Below are 22,695 nucleotides of genomic sequence, written 5' to 3'. Positions count from 1 at the left end.
ATACTTCCCTGTGAGGAAGTGTTGTTATGAACAAGGCGAGAGGAATGCACCATTTATTCTAGTTCTGCTTCTCCAAGGGTCACAACATATATTTAAATTTTTAGACTCTATTTTTATCCCAGAATAAAACACACCAACCAGGTTTCTTTAATAAACAACAAAATTATCAGTTTATTATAAAACAAGTCTTAACCAGTAATGAAGTAAAGCATAAACGCACAGATTGAAATATTAAAGTTCCCTTTTGACCTCAGCCCCCTCACACTCACACACACATACACCGGTTAACTGGAAAAATAAAGGGATTTTTGTTTTTAGAGCTCTATTACAGACAAAAAAAACACTTGGCTGAATATTTGCTCATTCTTGAAGAAACAGCAGATGAGATACGTTGTGTTCCAAAACTGGCATACAGTCTGGCCTCCAAGTACACGTAGATGGGTCACTTGGATCTTTTAGACCAGTTCTTTTCAGGAGGCATTGAGAATTAACTTGGCAGGCTTGCCTTCAAAGGCAGAAGATGAGAGGAGTTGACACAGTGGACTTCTCAGGGTCTTTTAGAGAGGTGCTAAAAAGCTGAAGTGGGTTGCGGTCTTCTCTCCTTTGTTGGGAATTCTCTTCCCTCCTTGGAAGTTCTCTCCCTTTTTATACAGTGCAACTCTAAGTCAAAACAATTCAAAAATGAAACTAACAACAGGAGGTCAACCTTTTGACCTCCATCAATCTTGACCTGCCACTTCTTTGTAAACAACGTCTCCAGTTGTCCAAAGTTCTCTGTTGTTTATTGAGCTGGAAGTCAGGTGGTTTCCCAGAAAGGCTTGTTTTCCTCTCAAGACCTCTCAGTGCCCCTTTTGAAAAACATTTCCAGGGACTGTTTTTCAAAGTCAAGTGGCCTTTACATGACCCATTTGAAAACCCCAAAGTTCAACATTTCTTTAATCTTTCAGAAATGAATCCTCAAAAAAATATATTTAACAAAACACAGAGGCACTTTCATAACAGTGTGTACAGGAAATATTTGTAACCCTAATGTAGTGCTTCTCTTAGCTGCGAATGTTTCCTATGTTGCAACAGTGACTACTTCAAAAACTACTTCTTTAGCTTTGGGCCATCCTGGAATTGTAAAAGGTATGGTATTAAAATGTCTTTCTTTCTTTCATCAAACTCTCATTCTCCCAGGGTAGATCTCTCTGGGCTGGTGCTCAACATAATGATGCATGCAGTGAACTGTTGGCATCCCCAGATGCTGAGGGGTCTGTTTCTTGGCCACATGTGGAGGAGGAAAAAGAAAGAGAGGTTTGAATGGTTCCTCAAAGAATGGCATGAGGGTTTCATGACATGGTTCACTGATAGTTAATGTGACGTATATTAGGAACAGAAGCAGAATGTTGTGAGGAAGCCTCAACAGGCGCATTCCCTCCCATTTGCCTCGCTCCAACACCATTGACTACCAACAAATCCTGGATGTGCATTGCTTCCTATTCTTGTGGAGGCAAAGGTTTCGGATTGGAGGTCTGTCTCCTGTAGCTGACCCCTCTCTGCTTTTATGGGCTTCCATGTCCTGGAAAAAGGCCAAAAGGCCAAATTACCTTCAGCAACTATGGGTATTTGCACGCAGTCTATAATGGCTGTGTAAATGACAAACATTATGTCCCACATAAGACTGTTTATGATCACTGCATGCAAAATTTTGAGTGAGAAAACACATCCAGGTGGAGGCTGGGGTATAGGGCACAGTTCAAACAAAGAACAGAACAAAGAACAGTACAGCACAGGAACAGGCCATTCGGCCCTCAAAGCCTGCGCCTGTCTAAACTAAAACCTTCGACTTCCTGGGCACTGAAAGTAAAGCATTCAAGTGCTTGATAGGAGTGTGAATGCCAAGCCTGCTTGGTATGGTGTGTTCTTACAAGCTGCACCCTGTCTGGCTTGATGAGATGATTAAACATCTTCCTACATTGAGTGGCAGTGCATCAGGTTGTTACTGGCATTAACACTTACTGCCCTCGTCTGCTCCTTCCACTCTCCCTGAGGGCCTCTCCTTGGTAGTTTTCACTGTCAGTGCCAAATGTCCTGTGGGAGAACTTGGACCGCTGCATCAGTGAATTAGGTGGGAGGGTGGAGGGGGTTGGGAGGGAGGAGGTTGCCCCCTATAGTAGACCTGTATGATATTTTTCACCAACAAGCCCCTGGTTTGCAGGAAACAAAAGTCTTGTGATGATGCTTGGCATTTAAACCCTGCAGCCACATATACTTTCCTGGCTTCCCAAAATGGGCAGGCTCCTAATGACTGGCATTTCCTATTTTTCATTCACCCCAAATAATATAGTAGGGCCAGTACTCATGAAAATGGATGGGCGAAAAACCCATTCCAACACATTAACGGCGGGGATTGTGCTCCAGTGAAAAATCCAAACTTGGCAGTTTGCAAGATATTCAACCAAGTGGGGTGTCACTGCCAGACCTTCACTCGTCCTCATTTGTCAGCCACAGGAGCATTTTCCAGCAGAAATCAATGAATAGCAATCACGAGCAGAAACCTCGGCTGTTTCCCCTGATATTGACACATTTCTGGGACCCTCTGTGAATACTGATAGGCTCCTGGTCACTCCTTGTAAATACTGACACACTCTTGCTGATTCCCGGTAATTGCTGCACACTACTGGGGAACCTCTGCAGATAGTAACACACTGCTGGTCGCCCCCTGTAAATACTGACACACTGGCCGGAATGTTACACCACCCCAGCGGGTCGGATGGTGGCATGGGGGCGGCGTAAAATTAAGCAGTAGGCTCCGGGAGGCCTAACCGCTCCGATTCCGCCTCCGACCAAGTTTACGGAGGTCCGGCGGGGGGCGAGGGGGCAAGAAGTGGCCCACCTGCCCAAGGCCAATCAAGACCCTTAAGTGGTCACTTAACGGCCACTTAAGGGCCCTCGCCCGCCCAGCAGTGTGCCGGAGACGTGAAAGGCCACCCAGCCATAGCTGTCGGCCTTTCCGCACCCCGGTGGGGGGCCTGGCAATTGGGCACAGGGTGCCCAATTGAGGGCCGCCCCTGCCTCCCAACCCAACCCCAGGATCCAAGATGCCCCCCACACAACCACCCTAGCCTCACCAGGGTACGACCGATTCCCCTGGTGAGGCTGCCCGAACTTACCTTCTGTCCTGGTTCCATTGCGTCCTCCTCCGTCGGCTGGGCTACAGTCTCAGCAGTGGCCACTGCTCCCGGTGGCGCTGCTGAGACTAAGAGCTGCCGGCCCGCTGATTTGCCGGCAGCTCACTGAGACTCCCTCAAGTGGGTGGAAGTCCCGCCTCGGGCCAATTGAAGCCTGGGAATCCGTAAAATACGGGACGGATCCCCAGGCTGGGCGGGAGCGGGATCGGCACCGACATTTACGTCGGAGTCTGGTTCCCGACCGCCCAGCATAAAATTCCGGCCACTCTTGCTGATCCCCTGTAACTACTGCACACTACTATCTCTGCAAATAGTAACACACTCCTGGTCACCGCCTGTAAATACTGACACACTCTGCTGATCCCCAGTAAAATATTGACGCACTCCTGGGAAACCCCTGCAAATACTGACACACTCTGGTGGCATCCTGCAAATATTGGCGCACTCCTCCGAAACCCCTGTAAACACTGACACACTTGAGGAACCACCTGAAAATAGTGACATACTCCAATAGCATTGGTTACCTGGATAAAACAATTTTCATTGTTTAGCTTCTTGTACAGCAACAGAAATAAAAATGTTAGGAAGTCAATAAATACAGAAAACATACAGACACCTGATGACAAATACAGGCATGAAAATATCTGTTTTGATTGATTTGCTTTCATCTTTCACTGGAGTTTGTTGAATAAGGAGCTAGGCTGGTGGATAACAGTAATCCAGTAGATGCAGTTTACTTGCATTTTCAAAAGGCATTTGTCAAAAGTTCCTCATGTCAGATTAGTAAAGAAGCTTAAGGAATAGATAACAAATTGTCCAGATGAATTTAGAATTGGCTCAACAACAGAAGACAGGGAATAGTGATAAATGGAAAGTCCTCTGACTTGAAGCAGGCAGCTTGCGGTGTTCAGCAAGGGTCTGTTCTGAAACCCCAGCCTATCAGAATATTTATGAATGATATGAAACAGGGTGACTGTAGTAGTATTATTACATTTGCTGAAGACACAAAGCTCTGTGGATACATAATGAGTACAAAGGAGTTTGATTTTCTTCAGAGGAACTTGGACCAGCTTATGTAAATTAGTTGTGGCAGGTAGGATTTTAATGTAAACCAGTTTATGCCGAAACACGTAACATTAAACATGTGTATAATGTGAAGGGGTCCAATCTGAAAATGTGTCAGTGGAATTGTGGGGCTCAACAAGTTTAATCCCGCTGGCATTCATAAAAGTATTTTGCCTTAAGGGGGAAAAGACCATGAAAATTCCAGGGATAAATTGAGTGAGTCCAATTTTAGGAATACAGGAATAGGAGTAGACCATTTAGCCATTCCAACCTATTCTACCATTCAATGAGATCTTGGATGATATGTGACCGAACTCCATATACCCACCTTTGCCCCATATCCCTTAATATGTTTGGCTAACAAAAATCTGGCAATCTCAGTTTCCAAATTAACAATTGACCTGGCATCAATTGCCATTTGAGGAAGAGAGTTTTATACTTCTACCACCCTTTGGCTGAGGAAGTGTTTCTTAATTTCACTCCTGAAAGAACTGGCTCTAATTTTTATACTTATGCCCCCTCCGTCCTGGACTCGCCAATTAACAAAAATAGTTTCTCCCAGTCGACCTTATCTGTTCCCTTTAATATCTTGAATACTTCGATCAAACCATCCCTTAAACTTCTAAAATTCAGGGACCACACCTTAGTTTGTTTAATCTGTCCTCGTAGCTTAACCCTTGGAGTCCAGATATCATTCTAGTAAATCTATGCTGCATTGCTGCCAAGGCCAATATATCCTTTCTTGTAGCACTCCCAGTGTGGTCCAACCAGGACTTTGTGTAGCTGAAGCATAACTTCTACCCCCTTGTATTCTATTCCTCTGGATGTAAAGGCCAGCATTGTCCTTTTTGATTATTTTCTGTACCTGTTCATGACATTTTAATGCTCTATGTGCCTTTTTTTAATTCATTCATGGGATGTGGGTGTCAGTGGCTAGGCCAGCATTTATTGCCCATCCCTAATTGCCCTTGAGGTGGTGGTGAGCTGCCTTCTTGAACTGCTGCAGTCCATATGAGGTAGGTACACCCACGGTGCTGTTAGGAAGGGAGTTCCAAGATTTTGACCCAGAGACAGTGAAGGAATGGCGATATAGTTCCAAGTCAGGTTGGTGTGTGACTTGGAGGGGCACTTGCAGGTGGTGGTGTTCCCATACATTTTCTGCCCTTGTCCTTCTAGTTGGTAGAGGTAGTGGGTTTGGAAGGTGCTGTCGAAGGAGCCTTGGTGCGTTGCCGCAGTGCATCTTGTAGATGGTGCACACTGCTGCCATTGTGCATCTGTGGTTGAGGGAGTGAATGTTTGCGGATGGAGTGCCAATCAAGCAGGCTGCTTTGTCCTAGATGGTGTCGAGCTTCTTGAGTGTTGTTGGAGCTGCACCCATCCAGGCAAGTGGAGAGTGTTCCATCACACTCCTGACTTGTGCCTTGTAGATGGTGGATAGGCTTTGGGGAGTCAGGAGATGGGTTACTCGCCTCAGGATTCCGAGCCTCTGACCTGCTCTTGTAGCCACGGTATTTATATGGCTATTCCAGTTCAGTTTCTGGTCAATGGTAACCCCTAGGATGTTGATAGTGGGGGATTCAATGATGGTAATGCCATTGAATGACAAGTGGAGATGGTTAGATTCTCTCTTGTTGGAGATAGTCATTGCCTGGCACTTGTGTGGCACAAGTGTTACTTGCCACCTATCAGCCCAAGCCTGGATATTGTCCAGGTCTTGCTACATTTCTACATGGACTGCTTCTGTATCTGAGGGGTGCTGAACATTGTGCAATCATCAGCGAACATCTCCACTTCTGACCTAATGACTGAAGGAAGGTCATTGATGAAACAGCTGAAGATGGTTGGGCTTAGGACACTACCTTGAGAAACTCCTGCAGTGATGTCCTGGAGCTCAGAAGATTGACCTCCAACAACCACAAACATCTTCCTTTGTGCTAGGTATGGCTCCAACCAGCAGAGAGTTTTCCCCCTGATTCCAGTGACTCCAGTTTTGCTAGGGCTCCGTGATGCCATATTCGGTCAAATATTGCCTTGATGTCAAGGGCAGTTACTCTCACCTCACCTCTTGAGTTCAGCTCTTTTGCCCATGTTTGAACCAAAGCTGTAATGAGGTCAGGAGCTGAGTGGCCCTGGCGGAGTGCAAACTGAGCGTCAGTGAGCAGGTTATTGCTAATCAAGTGCTGCTTGATGGCACTGTAGATGACACCTTCCATCACTTTACTGAGGATTAAGAGTAGACTGATGGGGCAGTAATTGGCCGGGTTGGACTTGTCCTACTTTTTGTGTACAGGACATACCTGGGCAATTTTCCACATTGCCGGGTCGATGCCAGTGTTGTAGCTGTACTGGAACAGCTTGGCTAGGGGTGCGGCAAGTTCTGGAGCACAGGCCTTCAGTACTAAATGACTGAAGTCCTTTTGCCCATATAAATGCGGACGCAGGCAGGTTTTGCTCGGAGAGGACGCCCCTACTAGTTGAAAAAGATTTGAGAATATCTCACCATCACACTCCTGAGAGTATATGGTCAGTGTGAAGAAGTTATCAATATTATGGAAGCAGAACAAGAGCAGGAGGAAGAGGAAATGAGAGACACACACAGCATAAAGCTACACCAACAGACAATACCAACGAGGAGATACCCTTCCACTAGATCCTTCAGACCACAGTGCTCTCTCAATGATATCTCAGAGGAGATCTGCTTAAGGAGTAACAGATCAATAAGAAGACATAGAAGGAATTCTGCTTCCTGTTGCAAACTGACCTCCAAAAATCTTCCCAGACATAGAAAATGAAGAATGCCAGACTTCATATGTACAGATATATATTTACAGTGAGTGTTTCTTATTACCACCCTGCCTACCATTGGTGCCTCTCTGTGCTATTCTTGGATTGATACCAGTGCTGCTTCAATGTCATGCCTGATAGCCACGGATACCAGTGGTGCTTAGCAACAGGATGGTGTCATGAACCTCTTGGGACTGAGGTGGCCCATATCTCAGGGCATCTGAGTCCCGGAGGACTCTTCTGGAGACTGTGTCATCACTGAGGTACATGGGAAACCTGGTCCTGAATCCTAATACTTATATGAGCTGGTATGTGAAGCAATCTGGCAAAAAGGTCACATGTGCTGTCATCAGGAGAAAGGAACAAATTAAGTCATGAAGTTGGATTCCAGGTGTGCCACTTGTATTGTGTCCTGGAGCTGAACGCTTATTGATTAACTTGAGGGGAGACCTGATGACACAAGTAAGATCCTGCAGAGCCTGAAAGATGGTGACGTGAAGCTATTAAAACAGCTTTCTGTTGTTCACCCCAAATGGTCACTTGAGGCCTGTAGCCCACTTATCGGAGATGTAACAGCCGTGGCTCAGTGGTAGCAATCTTGCCTCTAAGTCAGAAAGTTGTGGGTGCATGTCCCACTCATGTTCTCCCTGGTGGCCTGGTCAATATTTATCCCTCAACCAAAATTGATAAAATAAATTATTTTGTCCTATTGCTGTTTGTGGGGTTTTGCTATGCACAAATGGGATGCCGCTTTTTCGACTTTAAAACGGTGACTACGCTTCCAATGAAATAATTTGCTGTAAAATGCTTTGGGACATCCTGGTGTCGTATAAGACAGCATATGGAAGTTTTTCTTTCTTCCTTTCATCCTGTACAATAAAGCTTGGGAGGTCAGGCTTCCTGCTTTTGATTCACACACTCCCCGTTCATCTTTAAATATTGCCATGAGATCTTTTGAATCCACTTGAGAGGGCAGACAGTGCCTCAGTTTAATTTGACATCTGCAACATGGCACCTTGGGTAGTGCAGCACTCTCTCAGTACTGCAGTACTGGCTGGATTTTGTGCTGAAGTCTTGGGAGTGGGCATTGAACCCATGACCTTTACAATTTACAAATTACAAGCGGTAACTATAGTTCCCCTATCACCAAAAAGCTGAACTCAACACAGTCTGGGGATGAACCATGGCACCTTCATGATCTGTGTGGCTCAGTTCCTCACAATGGAATACAGTGACAGGATGATTATGGAAAATTTTGATGGGTGGGAGTTAACATTGAGAAAGGTAGCACTCATTAAATCAATGGTATTAGCAGTGTGTAACTCCAGCTCAGTAAAGTCAGATTGTTGGTGCTTCTGAAGTGTCACAGCTTGAGAAAAGAGCATCATCAAGAATGAAAGTAAAGGGAGAGAATCAAACTAAAGTGTGTGTGGTTTGTTTGCAACTTAAATTACTTTACTCGCCACCTTGCCACATAACATTGACGAGGAGGCCATAAATGTAGCTGAAGATAGAAGGGTTAATGGCACTGCCCATTTTGAAAACCACTCAATTAAACAATGCAAATGGAGTTATATTTACTGTGCCTGCCATGCTCAAGCATTCCAACAGGATAATAAAGGAAGTGAATTAATGACCTGGGAATTTTAATTAGAGATCAGCGGGTGCCAAGGGACTGTGTATAGCCAAAATGTTCCCTGTTCCAACAGTGGAGCCAAGCACAACTGCCAAGGTCATTAAGAGCAGTTTGCAGTCCTTGTGGAACAGCAAGGGGCTATTGTGTCAGGCCGTAACTTGAGGGAGTGTGGATGCAGTGTCCCTCTAGGCTGTGTGTGTTTCAGCAACCCAAACTCATTAGTACTTTTTGGGCTTTGTTGGATCGCCTTGATGGCTTTTTGCCAGCTTCACCATGTTTTGTTTCCTTTACCTTTCAGTTTTGTTTTAGGTCAGATCGGAAAGGTCTCGCAGCAGAACAGCCTGCTCAGCCCTTGATACAATTCTTTTATATTGGCCTATTTTGAGCTTAGGTTTTTAAAGGGGCCAGTGCTATCATGAGTAACAGTACCAACCAGCTCCATGATGTTAAACAATCTAAGTTAATGAGTAGACAAACTGCTAAAAACGATCATATTAATACAGTATGTCAATGCCTTCACTTGAAGTTGATCACTTTCCAATGGGAAAGTTTGCAGAACTAAATACACAGCATTTCATATTGAAGAAAAGGTGGCTTCTCAGCATGAGATTATCTGTAGCTTCTCTCCTTCAAAAGGAGGCTGTCACATAGCATTGCCATCTCCTGGAGGCTGATACACAGACAATTTGTACCCCAAGGTTGACTCTTCCCAATCTGCATTAAATTATAATGCTGTGGGCCTCCCAAGACTTTCCAAATGAGGCAGCCTGCGGTCCACAGACGGATTAATAAGTGGGCATGTTCGTAAAGAGGCAAAGCATTCATCAGTTTCCCTGTGGCAAAGAGGCAGGGGCTGGACAGGGCACTGAGCTTTTCCCGGGTGGCAGAGTTCCTGAGAGTGCAGTCCATACACTGTAAAAGTCACCAAGCTCGGCTGCCACCTCCTGCTCTCTGACGTGCCAAACAGAGTAACCCTTTTCATGCCCACCTCTTGTGGCAGAATGACCACTTTGGTAGCTGTAAAATGGAGCAGGAGACTGGGAGTTATGCCACTCCATCACTCACTCACAAACTCTAATTCACACCTTCACATTGGATTTTCTCCTACTTCATTGGTGCCTACTACTTGTTTCCTTCACCCCACACTTCTAGCAAAGGTTAATAAACATTTTGAGTCTTTGTAAAAACTCAAATTCCAGATTCCAGCCTGTATGTGACCACTTTGCTTCTTAAATGGGCACATGACTTTAAATTGAAGTTGCCAGCTAGATGCATCTGGTATACACTCCAGATGATTCACCAACACACACGCGGCCAGAAGAAAATCCTTTGTGTCTTTTTCGGTATTCGACTAATGGCACAAGAGTTCTGCTCTTCACCAGTCTGACCATGGGGCTCTCCTTTACTTGAGTGATTGGTGTCATTGAAGAGCTTTCACATGGGCATTTTTCATATTCTCTCAAGCAAGCAATGCCTCAGCTATTGTTGCAGATGGCAGAATGCCTATTTTTCCACACTCATGCACACACACGGAACATGCATGTAAACACATACACGTAAGCACATGTAAACATAAGTATACACAGTTAATAGCAACAAGACTGATGATGGTGAATGCTTCTTCCTGAAATCATAGATGGGGGAAAGGGAAGGAGTGGGTGCAGGGTTGGTGCTGAAAATACTCTGCACAGTATTCTCTTTTAATGCAGAATTGGTGCTGTGTAAGTGGAAGTTGTATTTCTTTTGAATCCAAAAGTTTCTCTTTAATTTCCCATCACGCATACAAGCATACAGAACACACATGGATCACACATGCACACAGAGTACAGAAACATGAAATTTAATTTCTGACCTAATATTTTCATTGATGCAGTGAGCTCTCAGGGAGGCAGTCTCATTACACTATATTTTCACACCACCTGCAATATGCAGTCTCCGTTCTGCTAGTTTTCAAGAGTTCCCAGATTACTCATTAGTTATCTTTGAATACTAATGCTCGCTTTTTGGTACTGCAGAGGACTCTCAGTACCCAATGTATTATACTCTAAACTACACCCTGAGACTATCACCAACCAGACTGCATAAGATATACTTTCTCATAATACATATTTGAAAAGAAGCCAAATCAGATAATAAACGGATATTCCCTTTCAAACACTGAAATAACTGTACAGAATGAAATTCTCTTCACTTTCTCTGAAGCTCCCCTCTCAGGTTCCTGCCCAATGGCACTTGCTGTTTCCCCAACCCCCCCCCCCCCCACCGCATTTCCCCCCACCCCCACAGTTGTTCACCATTTGAGAAAAATACATGATAGAAAGGGGGAAGAAAACCCAATTACTCATCAGTACACAATCAGAAGGCATGTCCTGTATTTCATCTGATTTTACAGTTTAGAAAAATAACTATGATTAACTACACATTGAATTTGAATACAGCTATTTAGGAATGAGGCACTCAGGCTTGGAGCGTGGGAAGCAGGGGTTGGAGCCAAGGAAAACAAGATAAGGGGACATGCGAGATGGAGCCAAGGCTCAGGAATTGATTTTGACAGGGATATTTTTGTACTGCATCATATAAGTGGAAATGTGTTAATAAACAGAGGATAATGTAGTCATTTTTTTTAGCAAGGTTAAAGAGAAAAAAAATCTGTGAATGATGGAAATGTGAAACAAAAACAGAAAATGCTGGAAATACACATTAGGACTCAAAGTCATCAGACTACTAATCATTACTTAGGAACAGGAGTCGGCCATTCAGCCCCTTTGAGTCTATTCTAGCATTCAATTAGATCATGACTGATGTGTACCTCAAATCCCTTTACCTGTCTTTGTTCCATATCTCTTGATAAACTTACCCATCAAAAATCTATCGATCTCAGTCTTGAAAGCTCCAATTGTCCCACCATTCACAACATTCTGGATGAAGACTTCCTATTTTCAGATGATGAAGATTGTTTGGCCCTTCTTACCTGGTCAGAATGACCTTGCAGCCTCTCCATCACAACATCAATCGTTTCTCAAATAATTTCAGACTTTTTGCTCCACTATCCTACCCAGAGACCATTCCATATGTTGATGACTCTGTACGAAGAGCTTCCTGACATCAGTCCTAAATTTGCCTTGTCCTGGTTTTAACCTGCAGCATGTTTGTCCTACTCTCATGATCTAAATTGAATTTTTTTTTGGATTTACCTTTATCTATAATACCTTAATTCAGGAGCAAAGGCAGGTAAATGGTGCTGAGACACATTTCAGCCATTATTTAATTGAATGGCAGAATAAGAGGCTGAATGGTCTATTCTTGTTCCTGTTTTCCTATGTATCTCTATAAGATCATCTCTTAGACGCCTCCTTTCAGTGCTGAAATGGCTACATTTATCCAGCCTGTCCTGCTAACTCAGACCTCTTACACTAGGGTACATCTCTGTGGCATTTCTCTGTATTTCCTCCAATGCTTAAGTGCCTCACTTGTGTCTCAGTAATTATAACTGGCCACAGTACTCAAGGTGTGGTCTGCCTTGAGCACAGTACTGTTTGTGCATGACTTTCTCTGACTTGCAGGGGTAATGAAATCGGGCAGTTCCTGTAACAGACAGCCAATCTACATCACCAATTTTACACCTGGATAGCAAGTTGAAAATTGATCCAATGGTGGCTATATAGTTGGAGCAATCTATTGGCTGCTCCGCCATGTGCTGAGCATCAAGATTACTAAGGTTCACAGGTCTCTTTCAACATTACCTTCAACTATTTTGGCACCATTCATGAAGTAGATGCGTTGCCCATATTTCTGTCCTCTCAGTAAAGAGAAAAGACTAGTTCATATCCCATATGCAGATTCTTCAATAACCTGGCATTTTAATAACGTTGAAAGATCAGAAACCATTCACAACCTTGCTAAAAAAAAGACTACAATCTCCTCTGCTTAATGGAAAACTATTTAATGATATAAACTATGTGGGTTTAACACCAGGTAGCAGCCAATCATCCATGTGCATAAACCTCTACCCAAAGGCCTACAATGACTGATACTGCTACATGTGAAAAGAGTAAAGATACATCAAGAAGATTTATGATTGGCTGACACCAAGTTTGGGTAGGACCAGATGTGAAACAAGGGAGCAAAGGAGTTCTTCAGTTCAGAGATAAAAGTGAGAAACTTGGAGGAAGCTTTCACAATGGAGGGGATGTCACCATCTTGATGCTCAGATTGCCTTTGAAATTGGTTTTTGCACCCAGCCACTGTGCCATGCAGTGGCCATTTTGGATCTGAGCCTTAACAGTGGCCATTTTTGTCCCCCTCAACAATATTCTCCTTTCATTTCTTCTCCTGACAGTGTTGATTCCTTACATAATCTATGGCCCCACAAACACTTGACACCCTCGAGTACGTAAGCCCAGTGGACATAACTCATGTGTGAGCCTTGACCATGAGTGTCAGGAAGCTATTTGATCAGAGAGGCACCACACTATGCCTGAACCGATTCTCAGCTTTTGCATGCACACTTCAACCAGGGTCTTACTGGTCTGGAATCGAGAGCTTTTTCTCCTCCACCAATTCTCGCCAAATTTGACATTTCTCTTCTTCCTCTGGTGTTCAGTCAGTGATTTGGTGAGAATAACCCTGACCCAGTTGTCAAATGAGCATCCCTGCATGGCTGTTGGTTAGTTTATGATTTGCTCTAACCTGAGGTTAGTGGTATCATTAGCCCCACCCATCAGGAAATCACCAGCAAGATGCCTATCAACAGATGGAAAATCTTGGGCGGTGCACGCACAAGTTTCCAATCGGTGAGGTTGGTGGACAAGGGTGTTGTTGATAATGTGCATTCATCAGCTGAACCGTTGGTGGTGCCGTCTTTCAAATGAGACAAACTGAGGCCCCATCTGACCTTACTGTGGGACAAGAAAGATACTATGGCATTATTTGAATAAGAGCAGGGGAATTCTCCCCTGCTTCCTGGCCAATAGTTATGCCCCAACCAACATCACTAAAACAGACTAGCTGGTCAATTATCACATTGCTATTTGTGGGATCGTTCTGTGTACAAATTCGCTGCTGTGTTTCTTATATTACAACAGTGACTACACTTCAAAAGCACTTCATTGCCTATAGAGTGCTTTGGGACATCCTGAGGTCATGAAAGACGCTTTAGAAATGCAAGTCTTTCTTTTTATGTTTGGAAACAGCAGCAGGGGTTTCCCTAGCATTTTTGGTACAATTTACCATTTGCCATGCAAAACCATAGAGGAAGGTTCCAGTTTCAATCAACAGTGTGTGCTGCATTAGCTTATCTCAGCCTGGTAGCCACATGAGTGCTACAACTGTTCAGAGCACCCCAAAGCTAGAGAGAGTAAAATATTCAGTTTTGGTCACTTATCAGTGATCACTAAATATGTAAGAATGTGCTTTTGTTTCTGGGTGGGTGCATGTGAAGTGTGGACTGGATCAAGCTTTGCTGTGATGCCATCTAAAGTTGAATAGGCCACTGACACTAATTACCTCGCCTCATGCATACACCTGGATAAGACAGCAGAGGACAACTGGCAGGTATGGAACCCCTGAGTCATCAACTTCAGTAGGAGGAGGGGAGGAAACCGGAAGGAAGGAGAAAACTGTAGCAAATTGAACAGAGTGGGTTAAAGAAAAACCTGTCTGGTCGAAACAAAAATCACATGAGTAAATGTCATAATAAAACAATTGTCATAACAATTACAGAAATGCTCAATTATATAATCTTTTTTCAATTCTTCACCCAGTCCTTGTAATACACAGGTTACTGCCTGTGCGGTGTTTGCAAGTTCTCCCTGTGACCGTGTGGGTTTCCGTCGGGTGCTCCGGTTTCCTCCCACCGCCAAAGACTTGCAGGTTGATAGGTAAATTGACCATTATAAATTGCCCCTAGTATAGATAGGTGTTCGGGGAATATAGGGACAGGTGGGGATGTGGTAGGAATATGGGATTAGTGTAGGGTTAGTATAAATGGGTGGTTGATGGTCGGCACAGACTCGGTGGGCCGAAGGGCCTGTTTCAGTGCTGTATCTCTAAATAAATAAAAATAAATAAATTATACAACAGAGACAAAATATGACTGTGCATCCACATGGTACAATGTGGGTTTGGCCCTCCGGCCCCTCCTTGTGCCAAGTTTACAGTCTTGCAACTGCCACCAGAGTGTAGGTCCCATTTAGACGTGAAGAGTTACCCTGGAGAAAGGAGGTTGGAGAATCGAGTAAACAAGGCTCCAGGGCACAGTTCCTGCATTTAAAGGGGCAGAACCAGAAAGTGAACTCTTTATGGGTGTATTTATAGTTGTAGACCTCGCTTGGCCTTGGCAGGATTGATGGAAGAAGTAATGAGTTTTAAACCCATGAACTCCCAGAGGCGAGGAGGCAATTCAGTAGCATTGAATTGATGGGGTCTGGTTTTAATCGCCACTGGAACCAAATAAAGATTATTGTAATGATATAAAGCAGCTGACATAGTAGAGTAATTACACCAGTACAGGGACATTTTTAACAATTAAAACAGTGAAGGCAGTGTTGTAGAACATTATCTACCCAACGAGTGAAGATTAAACACAAAGAATGTTTGTTTTGAGGAACCAGAGTTAATCGTGCCCTCTGCCTCTCTGCACCTCCCCCGCCCACCCCCCCTGACAGTACTCAGACCTGGATTGCTGCAGCCCAGCACCAGCTGTTTCCTGTTAACAAGAACAACCTGCCTCGAGAGGATGAGCCAACTGTTTGGATTTGACTCAGCAGCTCACTCCCCCCTACTTTGCCCCGTACTAAAGGCTGTACAGTTTTTTGTTGTTAGGAATTCTCCCTGACTGGAAAGAAGTATTCCCTGTTTGAAACAAACAGGCCAGAAATGCCTATCTTGAGCATACCAAAGCTGGCAGTGCAAATGGGACTCTGTGGCCATTTTAATGAGGACAGTGCACTTTGGAAATGTGTCAGGATTGCATGCCACCCCTCACCTAGATATCAGTTTCACAATCCCAGCATTCTCTTCACACCAATGCAACATAGTCCCATGGCGGACCACACAGAGAGTAGCCATAAAAAGGTAAATTGAACAAGCTAACTACCCACACAATTTCAGCTATATGCACAGCCCAAACAGGAGAGCTCGCTAAATGATTTGTATTTACATGCTCTATAAAATTCATGCCTGCTGGATGAGGTTAAGTATTGGCAATGCTATTAGTTGGTTAGTGTGTGACTGACACAATGATTATAATTCAGTGTTGTGAGATGCTTGCCTTTCTCTTTCAATTTAAATGTTTCAACAACAATAACAATAATAAGTATTTTTATAGCGCCTTTAACATAGTAATATGTTCCAAAGTGCTTCATAGGAGTGTTACCAAACAAAGAATGATACTGAGCTAACATAAGGAGATATTAGGGCTGATGATCAGAACTCGGTTAGAGAGATAGGTTTTAAGGAGTGTCTTAAAGGAGGAAAGAGAGGCTGAGAGGTTAAAGAGGGATTTCCAGAGCTTAGCGCCTTGGCAGCTGAAGGTATGGCTGTCGATAGTGGAGCCAAGAGGCCAGAAATAGATGTGTGCAGATATCTCAGTGGATTGTAGGGCTGGGGAAATTACAGAGATACAGAGAAGTGAGGCCACAGAGGGATTTCAAAACAAGGATGAGAATTTTTAAATTGTTGCATTGCTTAACTGGGAGCCTCCATGACATCATCTGAAAACGCAGCATCAGTTTCCACGTGTAAGCTAATGACACCCAGTTCTACCTTACCACTGCCTCTCGACCTCTCCACTGTCTCTAAATTATCAGACTGTTTGTCCAACATTCAGTACTGAATGGGCAGAAATCTCCTTCAACTAAATATTGGGAAGACTGAAGCCACTGTCATCAGTCCCTGAGACAAACTCCGTTCCTTAGCCACTGACTCCATCCCTTTTCCTGGCAACCGTCTGAGTCTGAAGCAGACTGTTTGCAACCTTGGCGTCATGTTTGACCCCGAGATAAGCTTCTGATCACGTATCCACACCACTAAATCTGCCTATTTCCGCCCATGTAACATTGCCCGACTCCGTCCCTGCCTCATCTCATCTGTTGCTGAAACCCACATCCATGCCATCGTTACCTCTAGCCAACACAGGGGTGATGGGCGAACAGGACTTGGTGCGAGTTAGGACACAGGCAGCAGAATTTTGGACAATTTCAATTTTATGGAGGGTAGAATGTGGGAGGCCGGCCAGAAATGTAATGCATTAGCCAAGTCTGGAGTTAACAAAGGCATAGATTCCAATCTGACGTAACTCTGCTGGACATATAGCTTTAGCCTACTTCTCCTCCCCTCAGTCCAATGTAAGTCTGTTGACTCTTGTCAGACATTTGAGAGGAGGGAGGTTTTTTATACCGTGCCTGTTTTTGGAGAGGACAGATAGGAATTTCTTGCTATGGTGACCTTTGTGCTTGAGAGAAATGTCAAATTTTCAGAGCCCTGGCGACCCACTGTAACCATTTTATAATGGGGTACAGGGCATCATTTTTGCTCCTTGGTGATTGGTGGAACCTCCGGAACATGAAGCCATTTTTAAAGGGATGCCGGCAGTGAGAGAATGTGTTGGGTGCACGCCTCCAATTAATTGCCTGTTGTGATCATTGAAGAGCTCATTAACAGGCTTGTCAGCAGCAGTTTTTAATTTTCAAAGGCTGGGAACATGGAGGACGCCATGTAGGGAACACAGTAGGGTATTCAAGTTGTGAGCACTGCAGGGTGCCATGAGGGCTATGGAAAAGGCTGGTTAAAATACTGCAGAGGCCACAAATTAAAGCGCAGCTGCTTCGAAAGTGCCACAGAGCGGCCACTGCTGCAGTTATAAGACTTACTTTTCTCAGTGGTGAGTGGCAGGAATCCCGAGAGGGATGTGAGACCACTGGCATCACTGGGGCAGCTGGGGTTGGCAGGGGAAGGCCTGGTGAACGCGCAAAGCCCAGCTGAGGGAAAGCTCCGTTTACAGTGTCGCATCATAAAGGTTCCAGGTCAGGTACAGCATGGGTTAGATCCAAAATATGGCTCCCTCACTGATCCATCAAACATTTCATTAGTTCAGTAACAACAGAGGTTCGAGACAGAGAGAAGCTCCCTCTGCACTGTCCATATCAAACAATCCCAGGACAAGTACTGAATGGGTTAGATACAGAGCAAAGCTCCCTCTACACTGTTCCATTAAGCACTTTGAGGTCAGGTACAGCATATTTTTGAAAGCAGTAAAACTTCCTTTACATTCTCCCCACCAAACATGCTGGGTGGGATCTTCTGATCTCAGACGTATGCAGGCGTGGGACCATTTCTGGTCCCGACCCCGCGTAGGTCTGAAGTCTGCCCTCCGGCATGATCTTCCAGGAGGCAGCCTCCTAATAGGCCACCTCTGTGTCTAACGTCCAATTAAGGATGGCGGGCAAGCTCCTGAGGCTGCAGGCCTGCTGCTCTGGTTGGCCGTCAGCCCCACCAGGAGTGGTGGGCTCTACTGAGGCCGGTAGGGGGCTGCAAGGGCACCTGCAAATGGAGACGCCCTCAGAAGTCTATAGAACAGTGTAAAATAACAACTGCCCACAGCTGGCAGGCCATCATGGTGGAGAGGGTAACCTTCTGCAGGATGGTTGCGGCCACGATTGTGGCCTTCGCATCCCAGTGGGCCCATGCTGAGGTGCTTGAGAGGAGGTGCTGCTGGCCTCCTGGCCTGCCACCAGGAGGCTGTCTCCATCTACCTGACATACTCCAGCCTCATCAGGGTGGCCCAGCTGCCATCAGGAATATCCCGACTGCGTCAGAAATTTGCCCCCAATTGGGCTGTTAATTGACTTAGTTGGCTACCCACTGCTACTGAGCAGGTGGCCACTGCTGCGTTAACCTCACCTCTGATGAGATCTCTCAGAGACGGAAATGCGATGGGGAGCCGACCCGACGCACACGTTTCCGAGTTTGGTCTTGGTCCCTACTCCAAGAGGCTGATAAGATTCCATCCTCTGAGTCATGCAGGTGACAGTTGCAATTCCTCTTGGGTTGCAGCATCATATGGAGATGGAGCAGGGGCAACAGAGAAGATAAGTTGTTGGCAGAGGGAGCAAGAGGAGGAGGAAGGGAGGAGGCATCATCCCTCCTGATGAGCTGTCCGTGAATATTTCATCAGACTCTGGTTCTCCTGAAAAAAATCCCCAGGTCACCATTGCTCCATATTTCCTCACCTTTCGAACCCTCTGTTATGGAACATCACAGGCCTGAAATAAAAGACTCCACAAAACAACCATTACATACCAACTTTATCCAACAACACTTGGAATAACACACACAATACTCAACTATTCACCCTTGTGCTTTCCCTTAGTGTCTGTCTTGTGGGTGCCATTACCTGTCCTAGTGCTACCCCAGTGGCTGCAGTATGGATGGTGGAAGGCTGCTGGGTTTGTTGTCAACAAGCAGAGATCTCAAGACCTCCATCTGAGCTTCCACTGCAGCACTGCACCATTGAATAGTTTTTGCCTCTGCTGTAACAGAAGCTGAAACATCGGTCATCAGACACTGCACAAGTGCTGTCATGGAGTTGATTGCCATTTCCACATTGGAAAGGATAAGCTCCAAGTTCTCCATGGAAACCTGTGCTAATTTGGAGCTGGACTCCTCCATACTCCTTGATAGTGACAACAAGCTGTCTGGCAGGTCTGCCAATGCACCAAGCATTTCTGTGTGCATGTCCATCTTTTCCTGTACACCACCCCATCGAAGTTCTCACTTGAGTCCTCGGCAACATGAACCCTCACCCTCCGGGGAGCTGGCCTATGTGCTAGCCTTTGCCCCTGGCCTTGCTGCAGCCTACTCATACCTGGTGTCTCATCGCATACACATCCCACCTCTATGCTACCTTCCAAGGAACACACAGTGACAGTATCTGAGCTAGTGGCTGCGTGTCAGATCAAGTGACGGTGTTTCTTCCTCAGGTGTCTACTGTTCCTCTGGGCCTTCATCCTCAAGCAGCACTGGCTGGTCAGGCGGCAGGTCTTGTCTATCTTAAAGCATAAGTGAACAAGGGGAGGGTTGGGGTCAGGGAAGAGAGGGCAGATGGAAAGCTAGAGATACATGGTTAGACCATCTGCACCTTTACATCATTCCAGATTGTAAAATGAGGGTGAAGTAGGATTTCAGAAAAAGCACAAGACAGGAACATACTGTCAGTCTGTATGTCTTCAGCGACCCAGGTTGCCATGGCCTCACTGATGGCCTGCCATAATGCAAAGAACCGTCTCCTCCAAGGAGGTGAGGACATGCAGCCGTGCCTGTCCCCCTCTGGTTCTTTGCTGTTCTACCCTGTTGTGTACCTCTTTGTCCTGCAAGACAGAGGGAAGAGCGCCAGTGAGTGCGTTGCTGTCATAACTGAATAGCTAGAAATATGTAGAAGCTGCAAGAAGTGGGTATGATGCTTGCAACAGTGCTAAGTATGTGAGGGTGGGATGGAGCATTTGAATGTTGAGAATGAGCCCTGATTGCTAGAGATTGCTGATGGGTGATTGATGGATGTGGGGTGCATTAAGCAGTTTGTGAGGTTGGAGGTGTGGTTGGTTGGAGATGGCATTTGACGATGCATTCACTGATCTTGACTACTCGTGTGAAGTAATTGAACTTTTTCTGGCATTGTATCCAGGTCCTCAGGGCCAGACTCCTGGCATTGACCTCCATGGCTATCTGATCCCACTGCTTTCGCAGTGGCCCCCTTTGGAAAGATGGCCACTCTCTTCCTTTCCACTAACTACACTAAGGCCTCCAGCATTGCATCTAAGAACATAGAAGCCCTCACTCTGGCCTGCTGCTCCATTGCTCTGGTTTCTTCCCACTCAGAAAATCTTTCCCAGCCACTTCTAGCACCTGCTTCAGCCAGAATGCACCTCTGATTTAAGAGGTGCAGGCTAGCTTTAAATGATGCTAGCTTCGCACAAACCTGGGCCCCCTGCTGAGTGTGCAGCCACTCAGCAGCATGTTTAGCACTGGGCTGCATGCCCCAGTCATGGGGATGAGCAGGAAGCATGACGGTTGTGTGCTGCATACACCACTTCCATTGGGCACAGGGTAATTGAACATCAAGATCCCTGCACCCCCAACAGGCCTTATTGGAGTTTTAGCTGCTAGAGTTTTGTTAAATGAGGACCAAGGGATATGGAACGAAGGGTAAATGGAGTTGAGGCATAGATCAGCTAGCTGAATGGTAGAACAGGCTTGAGGGGCAGAATGGCCTACTCCAGTTCCTGTAATCAATAAACGACTTCTAGAGGAGAAACATTGCAGTTCGATGTAAAGTAAAGCTCTGCCCTGATCGGTGTCCATGCCTCAGAAGATCACCAGTGGTACCAGTGTGGCATTTCCATTTTCTGCACCAACTATCTGAAGGAACGATCCCCGACGCTCAGGGGGAAAGGGCCTCTTGAGGAGTATTTTCTACATTTCCTGGCCCCACAAGGAAAATAAGATGTTGATAAACCTTTCCCCTTTAGTCCTCTTCTGGTCTGAGCTCCCCTTCCTGCTAAGTTGGCCTGGTGGTAAAGCCACAACTGCCCCGCCTGCTCAGGCCTTGGTTAAAATTGCAGTCAGTCCTCAAGTTGTCATCGGAGTCCAATCTCTATATTTAAAGAAGGACTTTGCTGGTTTCCAGTGGTTATTTTTCCCACCTCTCAGAAAAACTGATTACAATTGAAGACTTTGAAAGGGAATTCAATGTTGTTGGGTTAATTCCCCCGTCGAATTTAAATTCCCATTTTCCACTGGGCAAGTAGGGTTATAAATGCTCCTTCGGTGTCAGTTCCTGGGCATGTGTTAAAGGGAATGATGCACTCACAGAGGGAGTGTGCACCTCTGATAAAGCATGGCAAGTGTTAGTTTACACTTGGCACATTCTGTCTTTTAATGGTGCTACACCAGTCATTGGTAGAAAATGAATTAACAGCAGAAAGAGTTGGCTACAGATAAGCTGAGTTTTTTTTTCTTCAAGGTATCAGCTGTAACTCAGTTGGTAGCTTCTAAGTCAGGTGGCTACAGGTTCAAGCCCGACTCTACAGCCTAGCACATAATTCAGGCTGACACTTCAGTGCAGTTCTGAAGAAGTGCTGCACAGTCGGCGGTGAGCAGTTAAATGGTCTGCATTTTCAAATGGATGTAAAAGATCCTATGACACTGTTTGAAGAAGAGCAGGGGGGTTCTCCCGGTATCCTGGCCAATGTTTATTCCTCAACCAATACATGAAACAGATGATTTGACCATTTATTTCATTGTTGTTTATGGGAGCTTGCTGTGCACAAATAGGCTGCTGCATCTCCTGCATTACAACAATGACAACCCTTGGCTGAAAAGTATGTTGCAACATCCTGAGGTAGTAAAAGGCTCGGTAGAAATGTGGATCGCTCAAACAAAAGTGGTCTTCAACAGTAGCAGGCAAACTGAAGTGATATGCAGTTCTGAGACTAAGCGCTTGGCTATTGAGTAAGGAGGCAGTTGCTCTCCAGCCTGTAACTCTGGGCCAACATGCAGGCAATTACTTTAACAAAGATAAATTGTACCACATAGTGTCATACTACATGGTATACAGTGATACACAATTTCAGTTGGCTGTTAAGAGGTTTCTTTTGTAGCCCTTAGACCTAATTGTTTTTCTGTGCTCCTTCCCATTAGTTGGAGAAATTCCTCAAGGTTGAAGTTTCTGAGAGGGAGCAAAAGGGGGCTGAGTCAAAGGTCGTTTCAGATCTCCGCCGCCAATTTGAGGATGAAGAGAGGGTATATAGGAGAAAGCTTCAGGCATATCAAGACGGACAGCAGCGTCAGGCTCAACTTGTACAAAAGCTTCAGGTCAAGGTAGGAAGTGAACAACCTTTCAAAACAGACTCCAATTTGCACTGAGATCAAAGTTGGCTCACAAATCAGAAAATGAATGTTGGAATGGAAAGCGGGAAATTAATCTTGTCAAACTGCGGATACATTGGCCCGTGGGCTGAGTGAGGAAGGCATGAGTGTGCA

At 45.2% G+C, this 22,695-nt stretch overlaps 1 protein-coding gene across 2 annotated transcripts in view; it reads left to right on the top strand.

The window, feature by feature from the left end:
• crocc2 (ciliary rootlet coiled-coil, rootletin family member 2) overlaps positions 1 to 22,695 on the top strand; it is a 490,923-nt gene that overhangs the window by 108,036 nt on the left and 360,192 nt on the right. For both annotated transcript variants that reach the window (XM_068041847.1, XM_068041848.1), the window contains one exon: positions 22,354 to 22,533. In XM_068041847.1, coding sequence (XP_067897948.1) covers positions 22,354 to 22,533 — 180 coding nt within the window. The remainder of the gene's footprint in view (positions 1 to 22,353; positions 22,534 to 22,695) is intronic.

This window comes from Heterodontus francisci, chromosome 11 (genome assembly GCF_036365525.1).
Source record: "Heterodontus francisci isolate sHetFra1 chromosome 11, sHetFra1.hap1, whole genome shotgun sequence".
Classification (NCBI taxonomy): domain Eukaryota; kingdom Metazoa; phylum Chordata; class Chondrichthyes; order Heterodontiformes; family Heterodontidae; genus Heterodontus; species Heterodontus francisci.
Note: the sequence above shows the minus strand (reverse complement) of the source record. Positions and strands in the feature narration are given on the sequence as shown.